Genomic DNA, 18,322 nt, shown 5'->3' on the forward strand with positions numbered 1-18,322 from the left:
TAAGGATAGTATTTTAAATGGAAATGTCAACAAAAAAAAAATCACAAATAGAAAAACAATTGAGAAAATGAATTTGAATAAAATAAGGTACTAAGGCATAAAAAAAAATTATTTTAGGAGTATACTCAATAATTCAGTCAGTTCATCCAGTATTTCAGTCTCAATATTACTATACACATACATACTTCTGGAAAAATACATTAGGATTGATCCATCTTTCGAAGTATGTTACCAAATAATATTGATCAATCTGTTGTCATCTGTTATTCGCTCCTCCGAACGACAACCCTCAACTTTGCACAAGCTTAGGATTGATGAGGTCTTCCTTACCTTTTAACGTGCGATGACCAGCACGGTAGGCTACAGCCGGATAACCCGGAACACAGTGCGTGAATTTGGAATATGATGAAACATCAGAACTCAAACTGGAGGTTTTCACTCTTGCCATCTAGCCACCATATAAACTGATGGGATTCATCTAGAAGCTGGATTTTGGTCGGGTTTGAAAGGGTGTAAGACGTGTTAGGAATCACACGTTAAAAGATAAGACCTTGTTAATCCTTAGCACGCACAAGTTTCGACTTTGTAGGGTTGTCGTTCGTAGGGGTGCGACAGCTGATTAACGGAAAACAGATTTCAAACAGATTTTTAAACAGATAATAAATCTTTGCGGGTTGCAGTGTTGGGTGGAATAGATTAATTTACATTCGAACTACTTACCACTTAATATACACACAGGGGGCCAATTGAAATGAAACATATTTTTCACTGTTAACGTTCAGAAAGAAATAGTTCTTTTCCGAAAATTTGTATTTTGAGGAATAAATAGTTAAGGTATAATAACAATCTTCTCAATTTCATTTTTCCTTAACAAGAAAGAATTTACTTTTTATCAACTTCTTGAAATATAATTTTTGTGCAAAAAGTTTTATTCTTTCAGAGCAGAGCTACCAGATTTTGGACTTACAAAGGGTGGAATGAAATTCAACTTACTAACTTTCTACTATAATCAGAGTTAGAGATGTATTGCCCTTGCTTTCATACAGTGAAAGTAGTTTTGTTCGAAGCGGTTTCGAATATTCTGTAGCATTTCCGGTGTATTCTTCCGACATTCAGCAGTAGTGCATAAACTTAAATCACTTAGACATGCTGGATGAGTTGTATAACTTGCAGTCTTCAAATGACCTCATAAAAAATCTAACGGACCTAAATAAGGTGACCTTGCGATCTATTCTACTGGTCGAATTCGACCAATCCATATGTCAGGAAAGGTTTCATCTAACTATTGATGATTAGCGAAGGTAAAACGAGGTGGTGCTTCATCTTGAAATGTCTATTCGCACTCATTACAAAGGTCACTATGTTCATGAATATCTATTTAAAAAAAATATCTGTTTTTCCGATAACCAGCTGTCGCACCCTTACGAACGACAACCCTCAGAAGTCGAAACTTGTACGACCTAAGGATTAACGAGTCCTTACCTTTTAACGTGTGATATTACCAGTGCCTTCTAGCAATTGCTCAGCAAGTAGGGAGATTGCAAGACCTCCGTCTATTATTTTTTTGCAAACATTAAGTGAAGTAATTCTTAATAAATGTCGTGCACTATGTATTGCATAATTAGTTTTGATAATTTTAAAAATGTAAAATTCTCTTTTTTGGCACGTTTTCTTCGAAGTTTTTTTCGCCTGCTACAAGGAATACACAAAAAACTTTGAAAACATGAACGAGGTATCGTTTGAAATATTCAAATTTTGAGAATTGAGGGTTCCGTCATTCCTTACTGAAGGTGGAAGAGACAAGGTTGAAAGTATGCTAAAACCATATAACTTGATAAAAATGCAGACACGAAGCTGATCAAAAATCTATTATATCAAAAATAATACCATCAGTGAGTTTTTTCCACCACCAAACCGTTATTTTAACACCTCGACACGTGTTTCGATCACCAAGTGATCATCTTCAAGGGGAAGATCAAACACGAGGTGTTAAAGTAAAGGTTTGGTGTTGGGAAAAAACTCCACTAATATTCAATACTATACCAAAGGTTCCAAACGAAAATTCTACGGTTTTTCTATTGTTGGACCTAAATTACTCGATTTATACGAACTCACATTCATTGAGATCAGCCGAATAGATTATATGAAAGTTCTGGACGTTTTCAACCATTCGAAGAAAACATAAAATGTTCAACAACTAGGTAACTAGGCAAAAGTTTCACTAATAATCAAAAGTTTAACTAATATTTTCGCTTAACACAACTTTTTTCAAATTTTCAGTTTTCAGATGTAAATCATAATCCGATAACGAAATATTTTTATTTTCAAGATTTTTATTTTCAAGATGAATACAATTTGTTCTATAAAATGATTCTCAATGTTGAAGAAAAGAGAAATGAAACTTTCTATGTTTTTTACCACTTTTATTTGTAACTAACGTTTCTGCAGTTTCGTCCTATGCGGACATTTTCAAACTTATACAGTAAAAGTGGTAAAAAACATAGAAAGTTTCTTTTCTGTTTTCTTCAATATGATTTCCTACCATGTAGTAACGGCTACATCCATCAATTGATTCTCAATGTTTTCAGTTGCTTAAGAACTATTATTACAGACAGAAGATCGAAATTTCCAAATATTTCAAGTTTTCGATTCTGAACTCTTTCTACAACCAGCGTTTGCTACTCATTACTTGCTAAAGGTCGTCACTTGACCTTAATAGAAAGGATTGCAAACGCCATAATGAAAAAATGCTTCCTGAGAACCTTTATAGTTTCGAAACACCTTGTATTGTCATAACTTCACTAGCAAACTTTGAAACCCACCCTTTCGAATTCTCAACTGAACGTGAACAAAATGGCAGCCAGGTAGACAACGACAAATATTTCAAGCCCAATATAATTTATACGTTGACTTACCTGGTATATGGCGGTGGATAGGTAGGCGGCGTGAAGATGTTTCTCGCAAGAGGTAGCCCGTGTTGGCTGAGGGCATCACTGAAGAATGCTTTTGGGTATGGTTGAGCAGACCGGTAGGGGCGTTTCATTCTTCTTCGCCTCCGGTAGTTGCCGTTTTCGAACATGTCTTCGTATTGGGGATCCAACGTCCAGTAGTTTCCTTTTCGTTCACCGCCTCCTTCTCTTGGAACCTGCAATAAAGGAATACTTAGATTAATACCACAGGAGAGGAGTACTCAGGCAGTAGTGTGGAGTACCACCAGGTACTCCACATAAATTGAAATAAAAACTATCGTTAACACTTAATAGGCCTCTAGGCATGAAACAGTTCGGTATATCGCGGAAAAAACTATACCCAGAAGTTATTTCAAATTTGTTTAATTATCAGGTTGTTTGCTGATGATGAATAATTTTATTCTGGTATACAGGGTGAGTTAACAAGATTCCCTCTGTCCATTACTATCAGGGAGAACAATTTTTCGAATTGCTCATTTTTTGCAGTCATATTGATAAATACTGTCTTTTAAAATTATTCTCTGGCATACTGGGTGATTCAGCCGCGCGTGTCCAACCAGTTATTATTTTTTAAATAGAACACCCAGTAAAATACGTCATTCGATTCCATATTTTTAAGTTCTCTAGGAATTTTTGATTTCGAATTTCCATTACGGCATTGCCAAGTTGTTCCAGAAAAACCTATTTTGCAGACAATATTTTTTTAATTCACCACCCGCGTGTCTACAGAAATTAAGTGGATTTTTTAAAGAATTGTTAGTCAACTCGGTTAGCTCGGTAAAACCGTTAAAGTTTCATTCACTTTCGAACAGACATAACATTTTCAAATGGAACACCCTGTATTTTTTCACTTGTATGAAATGTAATCAAAAAGCAGCTCCGTACATTTTTTAAAAATTGTATAGGCAAGATGTTGATTATTGAAGTGAAGAATGTCAAAGAAGAAGGAATAAGGTGTAAAGGTGACCTAGTGAATAAATGCTTGTGTTTTTAAATAGTTTATTTTGTAAAAAAGAAGGCTGAAAAAGTCGCCCTTTTCTGAACTTTGAAGGGCCGAAACTTTGTAAATAAGAGAGAGCGCTGCTTTTTTTCCGGATTCGTAATCTACGCATCAAAATACGTAAGTACACGCAAAAATTTCTTCAAAATCGCCGGTGTCCTCAAAACGAAAATTTACCAAACTGAACACATTTTTCAAACTCTCTTCCTTTTAACTCTTGCATCAATTGCATGTGGTAAGGATGAAATTTGCTTGCTCGTATCAGTTGAGACACGCTGGTTTGAAAAAATCCTACTTCCCTGTTCAGCTCTCGGGTATTCACATGGAGATTTTCAACAAGGTGAAGAGCAATTTGAAATGTATTCTCTTCATTAGTTACAGGGCAGACACGTTCGAACTTCTTCTGATTGACATTACCAGTTCTTTCAAATTTTTGCCTTTCCATCTGATTGTCTTCTTTCGGGGAACTTTGTAAATCCTAGATGCAAGGAGGCATTTTCCGTCACTTTTCCCCAAAGCACCATATCTTCCAATACAAAATTTATAATTTCATAAAAAGTGACAAAATGTCACTCTGCTTTACTTTGTCAAGCTTTCGCTTCTAATGTGAAGCTCCTTCAGGGCAGTAAAAATGAGCGAAAAACAATAAATTGAACATTAAATTGACGAGAAAGTTGTACATGTATAGGATTTTTTTTGTGGGTTCGACGAATGTCATGACAAATGACATTTGTCAAACCCACAAAAAAAATCCTATACATGTACCTGTCAGTTTAATGTCATGACATTTGTCAAACCCACAAAAAAATCCTATATAGTATAGTTTGTAAAATATGAGTTTTTCTTATACTATACCTCTGATTAAAAATGTATTGATATGTTGTAACATTTCATCCAAGTGAAAAAATACAGGGTCTTCCATTTGAAAAAGTTGAATTATGTCTGTTTGAAACTGAATGAAACTTGACCGGTTTTACCGAGTACCCTATATATTGTTTCCGAGAGTTGAGATTCCAGAAATTATCATAGTGATGTTGATTACCTATTCCTAAGGAAATCTACTTAATTGCTGTAGAAAATTCTAAAAATATTGGAATCGAATGGAGTATTCATATACTGGGTGTTCTATAGGAAACAAATATAACTTAATATGCGAGAAAATAATTTCAATGACTACAAAAAAAATTGAGCAGTTCGAAAAATTGTTTCCTCTGATAGCAATGGACCGAGGGAATCTTGTTGACTCACCCTGTAGGTCGAGATTCCTTTGGGAGTTTTAGATAAAGGAGTGAAGTTATCAAAAAATGTTTAGTTTAAAAGTTTCAAATGTCAATGTATTGAGCTTTTTCGTAAGCATATCCAATTTACTGGGTATGCAATAATGGACATTTTCAAACTTATAGGTACATTTTAGTTTAATGTATAAGTTTGAAAATGTTCTTATAGGATGAAACTGCAGTAACGTTAGTTACAAATAAAAGTGGTAAAAAACATAGAAAGTTTCAATTCTTTTTTCTTCATTATGATTTCCTACCACGTACTTACGGCTACATCCATCAATTTATTTTTAATTATCGTACGCATTCCACCCTCGCTTTCTTCGTTCAAACTGTCTTGCAGTTGAACGCTATTCCCATAATATATCACATTCGAACAACTATCTCGCGTTTTCGATCATACTCTATTTGGATCACCTTTTTTTAAATACTCTACAAGTGTGGTGATGTGATGCCACGATATGTCGTCAGTGGCATATGGAATGTGACAATATTTTGAATTCAATATCCATCCTTTCCTCATGCCGTCACTCAACATTGAGAAAGTAAAGACTGTCAGAAAGGCGCTTGCTTGAGGAACTCGTCAATACGAACAGATTAGAGATTAGAGAGGCGGACTGAGTAGAAAGCGAGGGCGCAAAATGCTCTGCGCACCTCTCATTATCCTCATATTGTATCGGAAGTGTTTCGATTACAGCCACGTTGACTGCACGAAAATCATCGAGGCTTTGGGTTCGATTTGAAAATTGATTCGAAACTGAAAACACAGTCTCTAACAGAGAGAAGCAGTACAAGATATTCACTGTCGTGTATCACGACGGCAAAGAGGCCAAAAAGAAACACTACCTAACGGATGCCTTCCACGTTGGTCGGTACAGAAGCCCCGGTGAACGCGAGTTTTGAACATAAACTATTCGATGAGATATAAATGAAGGGAAAAACTGAAAAATTCTGATATACTTTCAAAATACCATTAATATGGCGATCATGCATGGAAGTTACTTTCAAACCCAAACTCGAATATGTCATGTAGGTATTGTATTTCTTATTCTCAGTCAATATATTGTACACCATGTATTGTAAATCGTAGCAGCCTTGGCGGAAGGAAGCAAAAAACTATTAGTTCAACGTTTTCTATGGAATTGAATAAAGGCAGTCTATTAAAAATCGTCGTTTGATTCAGATATATAACGTGGCGCAGTCGGAAATAAAATATTAATTAAAATTAAAGTTGAAAAATAAGTAGATAATTGAAAGTAGAAACAAGTTGGGTGCATACAGAGGAATTGCACCTATGAATTTCTCCGGTAATTTATCGGAAAATTGGAAGCAGTGGCGACAGAAATTCGAAAACTACCTTGTAGCTACAGAGGTTAACAAAAAGGACGAAAAAGTACAGATTGCCCAACTTCTTCACTATATTGGAGAAGGAATGTCAAAATATAATATCTTCACATTTGCAAGTGAAAGCGAGAAAAATAAATTGGACAATGTTGTGCAAAATTTCGAAAATCACTTTTTACCGAAAAAAAACCTATCTTATGAAAGATTCAAGTTTTTTTCGAGGAAACAACAATCTGGTGAGACGATAGAACAGTTTGTGACTGACCTAAAAAATAAAGCCCGTTCGTGTGAATTCGATAAATTAAAAGATAGTCTCATCAAGGATATGATGATATGTGGTATGCAGAACAAATGCTCAAAGAAAAACTACTACAGGAAGATGAAAAAGACTTGGACGGAGCTATAAAAATTTGTTTAGCAGTAGAAAAATCGAGAGAGCAGTCAACCATGATGTCTAGTTCCAGAGCAGGTTGCAGGGAATCCAGTTTGGAAATAAGAGTATTAACGAGGTCAACAGAGATGGAAATCCGTCTGACGAGAATGCTGAAGAAGATAATTATGTTTTCATTTATGGTATTGAAAACAGTCCTGAAAACAATGATAGCTCTTGGTATGTAACACTTTGTCTTAATAATAAAACTAATGTGAAATTTAAAATGGATACAGGAGCACAAGCTAATTTAATTTCAATAGATAAGTTGAAACAATTAAATTTACATCAGAATTTCATAATAGACTCAAATATGAGATTAAGATCATACACAAACAATTTTCTACCAGTGCTAGGAAAATGTTATCTCAACTGTCGATATAAGAATTTTAATTGTATATTAGAATGTTTTGTTGTATAGAAAAATATACGATGTATATTAGGAATTGACGTATGCCAGAAATTAAATTTAATTAAACGCGTAGATGTAACTGAACAAATTGATATTAATAATTATCATAATTTTATTGAGAAAAACAAAGATCTCTTTACGGGATTAGGATGTTTGAAAAGTAATTATAAAATTCAATTAAAAGAGAACGTTACTCCAAAACGAAAAATTCCAATACCATTATATAAGCAATTTAAACAAACTTTAGCCGAACTCGAGAAGGCAGAAATAATAAAAAAAGGTAGAGGAACCTACTGACTGGGTGAACTCTATTATAATTATCAGAAAAAACGATAGTACATTGAGAATTTGCTTAGATCCTCGTGATTTGAATTTGGCTATCAAACGTGAACATTTTCAGTTACCATCGATTGAGCAAATTACTTCAAAATTATCAGGAGTTCAATACTTCAGCAAATTAGATGCCAATAGTGGATTCTGGCAGATTAGTTTGGATGAAGACAGTGCAGAGTTGTACTTTCACTACGCCTTTTGGACGTTATTGCTTTCTGAGAATGCCATACGGAATTCGTTCTGCTCCTGAAGTGTTCCACAAACGGTTCAAAAATATTTTTGATATGGAAGGTGTTGAAATCTATATAGATGACATTATAGTCTGGGGAAAAAAATTAAACGGAGCATGATGAACGTTTCAGGCAAGTTTTTGAAAAAGCTAGGTTAAATAAAATAACATTCAATAATAACAAGCAAATTTACAAGTGTAAATTTGCTCTTACGGAAATATCTTTTATGGGACATATAATAACAATAGATGGTTATTACCCATGTCCGGATAAAATTGAAGCTATAAAAGATATACCACAACCTAAAAATAAGAAAGAAGTGCAAAGATTCCTAGGAATGGTTACTTATGTTGGTCGATTTATACCAAATTTATCGAATTTAAATTCTCCTTTAAGAGATCTTATTAAAAAAGAAGTCGTTTTTCGGTGGACAGAAAGGCATACAAAATCGTTAGAAGAATTGAAAAAAAAATTGACTGAAAAACCTGTGCTAGAATACTATAATGTAAGTAAACCGGTGGTTCTTTCTATAGATGTATCAAAGGAAGGTCTAGGAGCTACCTTATTACGAAACAATCTACCTTGTGCATAAGCATCTCAAGCCTTATCTGAAACTCAACAAAGATAGGCTCAAATTGAAAAAGAGTTGGCAGCAATTTTGTATGGTTGTGAAAAATATCACGAATATTTATATGGGCGTAGCTTTGTTGTGGAAAGCGATCACCGTCCTTTACTTGGTATTTTCAAAAAACCATTATGTGCCTATCCTGCTCGAGTCCAAAGAATGGTATTACAGCTACAGAAGTATGATTTTAAATTAATTTTCAAACCTGGTAAAGATTTGTTTGTGGCTGATGCTTTGTCACGAGCCTGTGACAAAAATAAAAGACATAATCATTATTTTTTTGACAATAATGTAGATGTTTGTGTTATTGATAATGCTTGTCAAATTACAGATAAAAATTTTTTCAGACTTGTTAAGTATACAACTGAGGATTATGAATCAAAGCTTTTAGATAAATTCATAAAAAATGGTTGGCCAAGTACAATTAAGAAAGAAATAAAGAATATTACAAATTTAGAAACGAAATTGTTGAAAGTAATGGTATTCTATTTAAGGAACCTAAAATTATTGTACCAAAAAAGTTGAGGAAAGAAATTATTCAGAAAATTCATTTAGAACATTTTGGAGTTACGAAATGTTAAAATCGTGCGAAACAATCTTTTTTTGGCCTAATATGTGTAGAGAAATGGAAGATACTGTTCTGAATTGTAAAGTATGTCACAAACACAAATAGTGTCAAATCAAAAAGAAGAATCAGTGATGCATGATATTGAAACAATTCCATGGTATAAATTCGGGTGTGACATTTTGTAATTGGAAAGTAAAATGTATTTACTTGTAGTAGATTATTACACCAAATGGGTTGAGGTTTTACACCATCTCAACTGATCATGTCTCGTAATTTAAGGGATACATTACCAAGCACTGAACATAATTTGAAACCACAAAAGATTAATTTTGAAAATTATAATAAGTCATTAGAACAGCAAAGACAAAAGCAAAAACAATACTATGATCGTTCTTGTAAAAATTTAAGACCTTCAAATATAAATAGTAAAGTGAGATATCAAACTAATTTAGGGTTAAAATGGTCGTTCGGTAAAATAAAAAACAAACCTAGAGAACGCTCATACGGTATAGAAAAAAAATGATGGAACAAATATCATTAGAAATAGAAGATTCATTGAAATTTTGTCAAGTCGAAATGATCCACCACCTGACAATAATGTTGTCGATATGACTGATCAAGATGAGTTTGAATCGTCATCTTTGTCTAATAACAGTAGTTACTGCTACTCTAATCCAGAAGTAACATCATCTAGTAGACCTGTTAAAGAGCCAGACAGGCTAATGTACTATTAAAAATGTAAATTTCGTTATTTTTAAAAAAATGATAATTTCATTGTTAAAAAAAAGGGAGATGTCACGTATTGTATTTCTTATTCTCAGTCAATATATTGTACAGAATGTAAACATAATAAATCGTAGCAGCCTTGGCGGAAGGAAGCAAAAAACTATTAGTTCAACGTTTTATATGGAATTGACTTGAGAACTAAAATAAAGACAGTCTATTAGAAATCGTCGTTTCATTCAAATATATAACAGAATAAAAAGATTTTTTCTGGATCTTCACCATAGTAACATGAATTGAATATCAATAAGAAGTCTATTTGGAAACGTCTTTTACGTTAGTTATGTTGGGCTGAACGGGAGGTCCTTGTTTGCTGCTCTACAGGCGCAACGATACGATCCGACCTAAATAACTTCCCCCTGGGGCTAGGGACACGAGGTTGCTCTGCTAACGTGGAGGCCAGCCGGTGGTACCTGCCTGGCCATTTTTATTAAGTAATGATCATATTGCATTATGCCAAATACCTATGTGAAAACAATACTCAAATTCATACCACTCTGTGTCTCATTGAATTTTAATTGACTTTGGAATAGGAAACGGCACATTAGTGATGGCCTCACAATGATAACACAAAATTAAAATTTTCACGTTTTATTTCAAAGATTGTCTCATTTTATAATACACATCCATCAAATTTCTCATAGCAGACTTAGTGCCTTCATACTGGGTTCGATAAGTCTTACTCTGGGTTGTCGTCATCAATGTCCTCCATTTGAAATTTTCTGTTATTATCTCCCACAGTCCTTCTTCCAAAGAGATGCATGAAAATAATAAACTCCGTTGGTCTTTTCTCATTTCCAGATTCGATGAGATGACATGTGACACTACTTTTCGAATTGTGTGATATTCAACAGCATCCACCTGTTCATCTGAACACATGTAGTTTTGCTTTGAGAGGCGTTTACACTCCATCAGGTCCTTTAAGAATTGTGGTTTCAATGCAATCTTCATTTTTGAGTGTACCTCCGTCAATTTCAGAACCGCGGATTTTCTACCCATATATTCAAATATATATTTGCTTTTAGGAAATATAGTCATCAGCGTATGCCATTTGGTATTTTCTGAAATCAGTCTTCTTATGCCATCTTTCAAAATTCTGATCGTTCCTTTGAAGTTGCGGTAATCCTTTTCCAGCTTCACAGACTTGGTCAATACCATATATATATATATATATATATATATATATATATATATATATATATATATATATATATATATATATATATATATATACATCGAGAAAGGTTCATGCAGTCAAGCTGCTGGAAAATAATTCCATGAAAATCAAAAAATAAATAGATAATATTGATTTCAATTTAAGAGCCACCGATATACAGCTGTTTCAGCCTATTGGGCATCGTCAGTACCGGGCAGGCGGTCCTTGATTGAAGACAAAATGAGAAAAAACCAAGAAAGTACTTGATAAAAATAGCTGCGTAAACGCAAGCGAAACATAAGTGGAACCACCTATTGGTGTGACACCCAAGTCAACTTGCCAAGTTTTTATGTCAGTGTTGGTGGTTTGACCAATCAACCGACAACTGCGGTAGCAGAAATTTGGGAAGCTAACCTGAAATGCCATCGGAAAACAAATCCACATGTTTCTAGAAATGATATGAAATCGAGAAAGGTTCATGCAGTCAAGCTGCTAGAAAATAATTCCATGAAAATCAAAAAATAAATATTGAGGACCGCCTGCCCGGTACTGACGATGCCCAATAGGCTGAAACAGCTGTATATCGGTGGCTCTTAAATTGAAATCAATATGGGAATGATCAAAGAGTACTTATCTATTTAATTTTTATATATAGAAATATATATTTCATTTCAAAATACCATAAATTCAAATAGGAAACGGTACATTAGTGATGGCCTTTTATAACTCCATTTTAATTTAAACTTGTTGTGCGTTTTGAATGTTAGTGTTATAGGCACGGCAGCTCTGGTATTAGGGAGCGAGGCATGGGTTCATTGAAATGTGGGTGCTCTTCGAAAGGGCGCTACTCTATTTATAGACAAAAACAGACAAATAACAAAAATGATTGAAAGACCTGTTGAACTGTACGGTTATATAATGAGGTACTAACAATAAAAATGTATGTACAATACCACTACTTCCTTTAAGGGATATTTCAATGATTTACTTTCTATTGATTTGTACTTTTCATTTGAAATCTTCCTAAGTTATTTTACATCCCCCTTATATTGGCCAATACATGAGTTCACATGTTAATTTCTTTCAATATCATATTGCTGATGATTATATATTTAAAAATTCAAATGTTGAGTGGTAAGTATTATCTTCTCTTAATATAAATAATTCTTTGGATCCTGGAGTTATAATTAATGGATAGATCTAACCTTTTCTCCAGGGCTAACGTCCAGAATTATAAGTCCTGATGTTAAAGCTTTTTGCTTTATTGGGAATCCTTGATTCCTCTTGACTGAGCTGACAATGAACCAGCAGGAATACTGAGTAACGGGTTTCTAAATGTAACCATACATTGATAGTAAACCAAAATCCCATCTACACCTCATGGGCCTAACAAAATGGCAAGTGGCGTACCTTCCTCACAAATCAGGAAAGGAATTTAGGTATCTTAAACCTTAAATCATCTCTAAAAAGGCCAACCGATCTTCCAAAAAGGAAAGGCCTTTTATGTAGATATTAATTAGAAATCAAATCGGGAATTGCCACACATCCTTCCTCGTGAAATCTCACCTCGGAAAAAAACGCCTTTTTCAAATCTGATCGAACTTATTAATTTACTATTAAGAAAAAACAATTGAAATCGAAATTTTCTTTTAGCGCATCTCGGAAATCGAATGAAGGTCATGGCCTGTCATAAGATAGTCAGGGCAGCCACCTTTTGAATTGTGTCTATCCTAACCAACTGATGGTAATTACGTTTGAAATGACTAATTGTGACATGCAATGAAGAATTTATATAAGGAAAATATCTCAATAATACACTTCTTAGGAAATATATTATCCTCTAATTGTTTATCATAACAAAGCGTTATGAGGTTAGTTGTTAGTAACAACAAAGCGTACCTGGGTATAATGGTAACATTCTGTTGGACGGAATCTAACTTCGATTCATCTGACATCAAAAGGTAAATAATTGAGGATGTTTGTTTTGCTAAAAACTTGACAGAAAACAGAAATGCACAACTCTTCTCAATATATAATGTTATGAATGCTGCATAAGTTTTTTTATTTGAAGTTTCAAATTGTTACACACTTTCAGGTATCATTCAGAATGTTTACTTGTTATTTCGAAAAGTCATTTCTAACGTTATAATCACCCCCCTCCATATATAAAAATTGACATGGGTAATGTCGATTTTACCTTAAATAGAATGCATACAATTAAAAAAAAAATTTTAAAGCTTGGAAGTTGAATAATATTTACAACACATATATACACATCACATTCAATGTATTCAGGATTTATACTATCCATGCTGATTCTAAGTATCAAAATCTACAAAAGATATACAAAAAGTTGGAATTCTTTGGATTGCCCAACTTGTGTGACAACCCCAGGGCTTCCAAAGATACCCTAGTGAAATGTAGGTTCCACCAACCTGAAGAGTGAGTTAACACTGACCAAAACAAAACAAGAAGGTCTTTTCACAAACTACACTTAAACGATTTGATCTCCACTAACTTTATTGAAAATAATCATAACATGTTTCGCTAAAACATTAGCTTTAGGTAAGCATAATCGAGCAGGTATGTGATGTAGAGATTCAGGTAATTTCTTACAGGTAGTCTCGATGGTGGTTACCTGTAGTATATAAATATGAATGTAAGGATGCTTGGATGTATTAATCATTTGAAAAAGCTTGTGAAATTACTATGGATCTTCATCAAGTAACGGCCGAATCAATCAGAAAAAAAAAAAAAAAAAAAAAAAAAAAAAAAAAAAAAAAAAAAAAAAAAAAAAAAAAACAAGAAGGTTCGAGATGTTAGAAACCAGTCCGTCCGGAGGATCTCCGTACTCTTGCCTTCTTCTCGGAAGTACCCCAACGTTATTGAAATGCAACACCAATCCGACTCTAGCTTTAAGAGACTCTCACGTGGATAGCTTGTTAGATCAATAGAGCGTAGGCTTCCTACAGACAAAAACACCTGTGGCACTACCAATAATAATCAATTTGTGGGAATATGCTCTCTCATAAACCCAATCCTCAACGGTTTTAATAACCAGATTTCCTAGACCTAAATGGTTTTAATGAACAATTTGCCTAACTCTAAATGGTTTTAATAATCAATTTTCCTAATCCTACATGATCTTTATGAACAATTTTTCTAATTCTAAACTCGAGTATTCCTAACTACCTACTTTCACTAATAATCACTAAACCATGAATATATACACACTTGATTATTTACATAGAATCATCCAGTTTTTAATATCAGAGCAACAACTTGATTAGTTCTACTCTGAAGTAGATCTTACATCTTCATCAGAACTGAGCTCATCTTCATGAAAAGGTTTCATATCCTCTATATGCCAAGTTCCTACATTACCAAGTTGTCCTTCATCGCCTCTGCATACATAAACGAGTTTTGACTTTTTCTTTATAATTGTACATTTAATATAACGCGTTGCTAATTTCTTACTGAAGCTTTCACCTGCGTTGGAAAGAACTCTATTTCTCCTCATAACTTTATTTCCTACATAGAACTCTTTATTTCTACGCCTTAAATTATATCTCTTTTCATTTTTTCGATAAGCTAAGTTTAGTTTATTCTGAACCTCCTTGAAAATTTCTGACATTTGACCTAAGTTTTGGACCCAATTTTTTCTATCTACTAAGTCGATATCTATTTTTCCTTTCCCATAATACTTTTAGTACAGGGAACTTCCCTTCCAAAATTAAGAAAAGCTGAACTGTAGCCTGTTACTTCATGGACAGCTGTTCGTAAGGCATTTGCAATTTTTGCCAATTCTCTATCCCATAATTTGTGATTATCCTTTATGTAGCTACGAATAGCAGTGCCAATTGTTCTGTTCGTTCTTTCAACGTAATTTGCTTGAGGATAATACTAAGGAGTATATTGAATATAAGTATCGTATTTCTTTACTAGATCTTTAATCGAATTACTGACTAATTGCCTCCCATTGTCACAAATGATATATTGAGGTACTCAATACACTAGAAATACATCATTTTCAATTATTAGAGTTATGCCTGGAGCTGTAGCACTACGAAGAGGATATATCAGAGGTAATTTGGTAAACCAGTCGCTTATGACTAATATATACTTATAACCAGATATACTACGGGGAAGAGGTCCCATTAAATCCAAAGCTATCACCTGCCACGGAAATCTTACTTTCTTCTCAGACCCTAGAAATCCGAATTTAGGATAATTTGGAGATTTTTGACAAGCACAAATTTTGCATGATTTTACATATCAATATATGTCTCGACGCATTTTTGGCCAAAAGTAAGCATTAATTACCCAAGAGAAAGTTTTAAAGTAACCTAAATGTGATGCCACTGGTGAATCATGACAAGAAAAAATAATTGCAGATCGCTGTTTCTTAGGTACTCATAATTTCCAATCTGAGATGTTTGTATCCATAAGAATTCTCGAAGGAACTAATTTATATACATAATTATCCTTAACTGTCCAATTTGGATATTTATCTGGGTCTGACAAAATGTTATTGCTCATTTTTATATAAAATGAATCTAAATTTGAAAGATCAATGTCCAAGTTAATACACTGATTAGGGTTTTCAATGGCAAAATTTTCTACTATGGTCGTATCACAAGGAGCTGACTCTGTTGTTGCCCTTGATAGTGCATCAGGCACAACATTCGAACTACCTTTTCCATGAATTAAGTTAAAATCGAACTGACTAAGTCGTACACTCCAGCGTGCAAGTCTTCCAGTAAGATTTTTTTATTTCACTAAATATTTCAAGGAAGCGTGGTCCGTGATTAAATTAAACTTTATACCCTCTATGTAAGGACGAAATTTCTCACAGGCAAAAATACAAGCGGGACACTTTATTTCTGTTATTGAATAGTTTCTCTCTTTTTGAAAGACTTCTTGATGCAAAAGCAATCACCCTCTCTTTCGCTTCTTGATATTGTGTTAAAACGTATCCCAGACCTATGTCCGACGCATCACACTGAACAGCGAATGGTAGGGGAAAGTCAGGGCTTGTTAAGATAGGAGCCGAAATGAGTGCTTGTTTTACATTTTGAAAGGCTTTCTCAGCTTCAGTGGTCCAATATATTTTCTGACCTTTCTTCCTATTTTTTATTAAATCATTAATAGGTGCCATTAAACTTGAAAACTGTGGAATAAAACGCCTGTACCAACTACAAAGACCTGTGAATCTTTTTACTTCCGTGGTATTTTTGGGTTGCGGAAAATTTACCATAGCCGAAACTTTATCAGGGTTTGTTCTGAGTCCATATTTGTCTATAATAAACCCAAGGTATTTTAGTGACGGTCTAAAAAACTCACACTTCTCTAAATTTACATTTAACACAGCAATGTGTTCATCAAACACACGTTTGACTAACTATAATAAGATCATCTGAATATACGAAAACGTTCAGTTCTAATTTCGGTCCAAATATTGCATCCATAAGTCTTTGCTGGCATTGAGCAGCATTCGAGAGTCCAAAAGGTAAAACATTAAAATGAAAAAGCCCTCTGCCAGGAATTGCAAAAGCCGTTTTTTTCCTTTGATTCATTATAAAGAATAGTCCTACAGTCCATTTGCAGCACCGGTAATTTTGACATTTGAGAAGGAAGAAAATAAAAGATCAAGACTATGTGTAGACTTCCGGATTTAAATAAGATAGTAGTCACAGGCTCAACCATTTCCAATAATTGGACTTAATGATAAAGACAAGGAATTGCAATTATTTTACAAACCTAGACATAAACTCAGCTTTTTGGTCTATACCGCTGAGAGTAGAAGACAGAAAAAAGACAGGATTTGTAACACAAGAAGGACACTTTCAGTGGACTTGTCTACCATTCGGTTTGAAAACATCACCAGCAATATTTCAAAGAATATTAGGGTAATATACTTAGAAAATATAAACTTACCAATTTTGCTGTGAATTATATAGATGATATCCTGATATTTTCAAAATCATTCAAAGAAAACATAAATTACTTGAAACAGTTGCTAGAAGCAATTCTAACAGAAGGATTTCGATTAGAATTCACAAAATGTATATTTGCATCGTATTCAGTCAAATACCTAGGATATATTATTAAAAATAATTCCATAAAACCAGTGAAGGACAACCTAGTTTCGATAAGGAATTTCCCAGTACCAAATACTCGGAAAAATGTTAGACAATTTTTACGAAAAATAAATTTTTACCACGAATACATACCAAGGAGTGCAATAATACTAGACTCACTACATAACTTACTTAGGAAAAATCAGATTTTTTGTAGTCTGAAGAAAGTTAAAACGCATTTGAGAAAACAAAGAGCCTCTTATGTTCACAACCAATACTAGAAATATTTGATCAAAATCTACCAATTAACATTTATACTGATGGATCACTCCAGGGTGTTGAAGCAGTTTTGAAACAAATACAAACAGATGGTAAAGAAAAACCAGTAGCTTATTTTTCAAAAAAAATAAATGCAGCACGTAAGAAGAAAAAAGCTATAAATTCAGAATGTTTGGCCATCAAAGAAGCACTGAGATATTGGCAGTACTGGTTAATAGGTAAATCATTTACAGTTTACTCGGACCACAAACCATTAGAGAATCTGAATTTAAAAGCAAGAACAGATGAAGAGCTGGGTGATATGTCTTATTACCTTTCACAATATGACTTTAAAATTAATTATGCCCCGGAAAAAGAAAAGTTAGAAACAGTCTGTTTAAGTCGAAACCCTGTATTGGAACCAGAAGAAAATATAGAAGAACAATTAAAAATAGTGAACTTAGTTACTGTGGAAGATATTATAATAGATCAAAATAAAAATGAAGAAATACAAAGAGACAAAAACAAAATAATTGAAAAACATAATGTATACTACAAAAAAATAAGAAACAAATAGAAAATAATAATATCAGAAGAATTCAGTATTAGACTTATAAAACAAATACATGAGGACCTGTGCCACACTGGAGTTGGGCAAATGCTAAAGACTATCAGTTCACTGTATATAACAAGGAATTTAAAAAAGAATATAAAAAACGTTTGCAGAAGCTGTGAAATTTGCATAAAAAACAAAACAAGAGGACAAGACAAATACGGATTGATGTCATATTTAGGCCCGGCGACAAAACCTTTTGAAATAGTATCAGTAGACATAATTGGCGGTTTTGGTGGTCAAG

At 33.7% G+C, this 18,322-nt stretch overlaps 1 protein-coding gene across 1 annotated transcript in view; it reads right to left on the reverse strand.

Annotated features, from left to right (window-relative positions):
- LOC111515988 (uncharacterized) overlaps positions 1 to 18,322 on the reverse strand; it is a 113,222-nt gene that overhangs the window by 6,336 nt on the left and 88,564 nt on the right. Inside the window, exon 4 of the mRNA XM_074173851.1 lies at positions 2,916 to 3,145. Within this exon, the coding sequence (XP_074029952.1) occupies positions 2,916 to 3,145 (230 nt within the window). The remainder of the gene's footprint in view (positions 1 to 2,915; positions 3,146 to 18,322) is intronic.

Source organism: Leptinotarsa decemlineata, unplaced genomic scaffold (assembly GCF_025532065.1).
Source record: "Leptinotarsa decemlineata unplaced genomic scaffold, Ldec_3_MD MMD2_tig00000505_RagTag_RagTag, whole genome shotgun sequence".
NCBI lineage: Eukaryota > Metazoa > Arthropoda > Insecta > Coleoptera > Chrysomelidae > Leptinotarsa > Leptinotarsa decemlineata.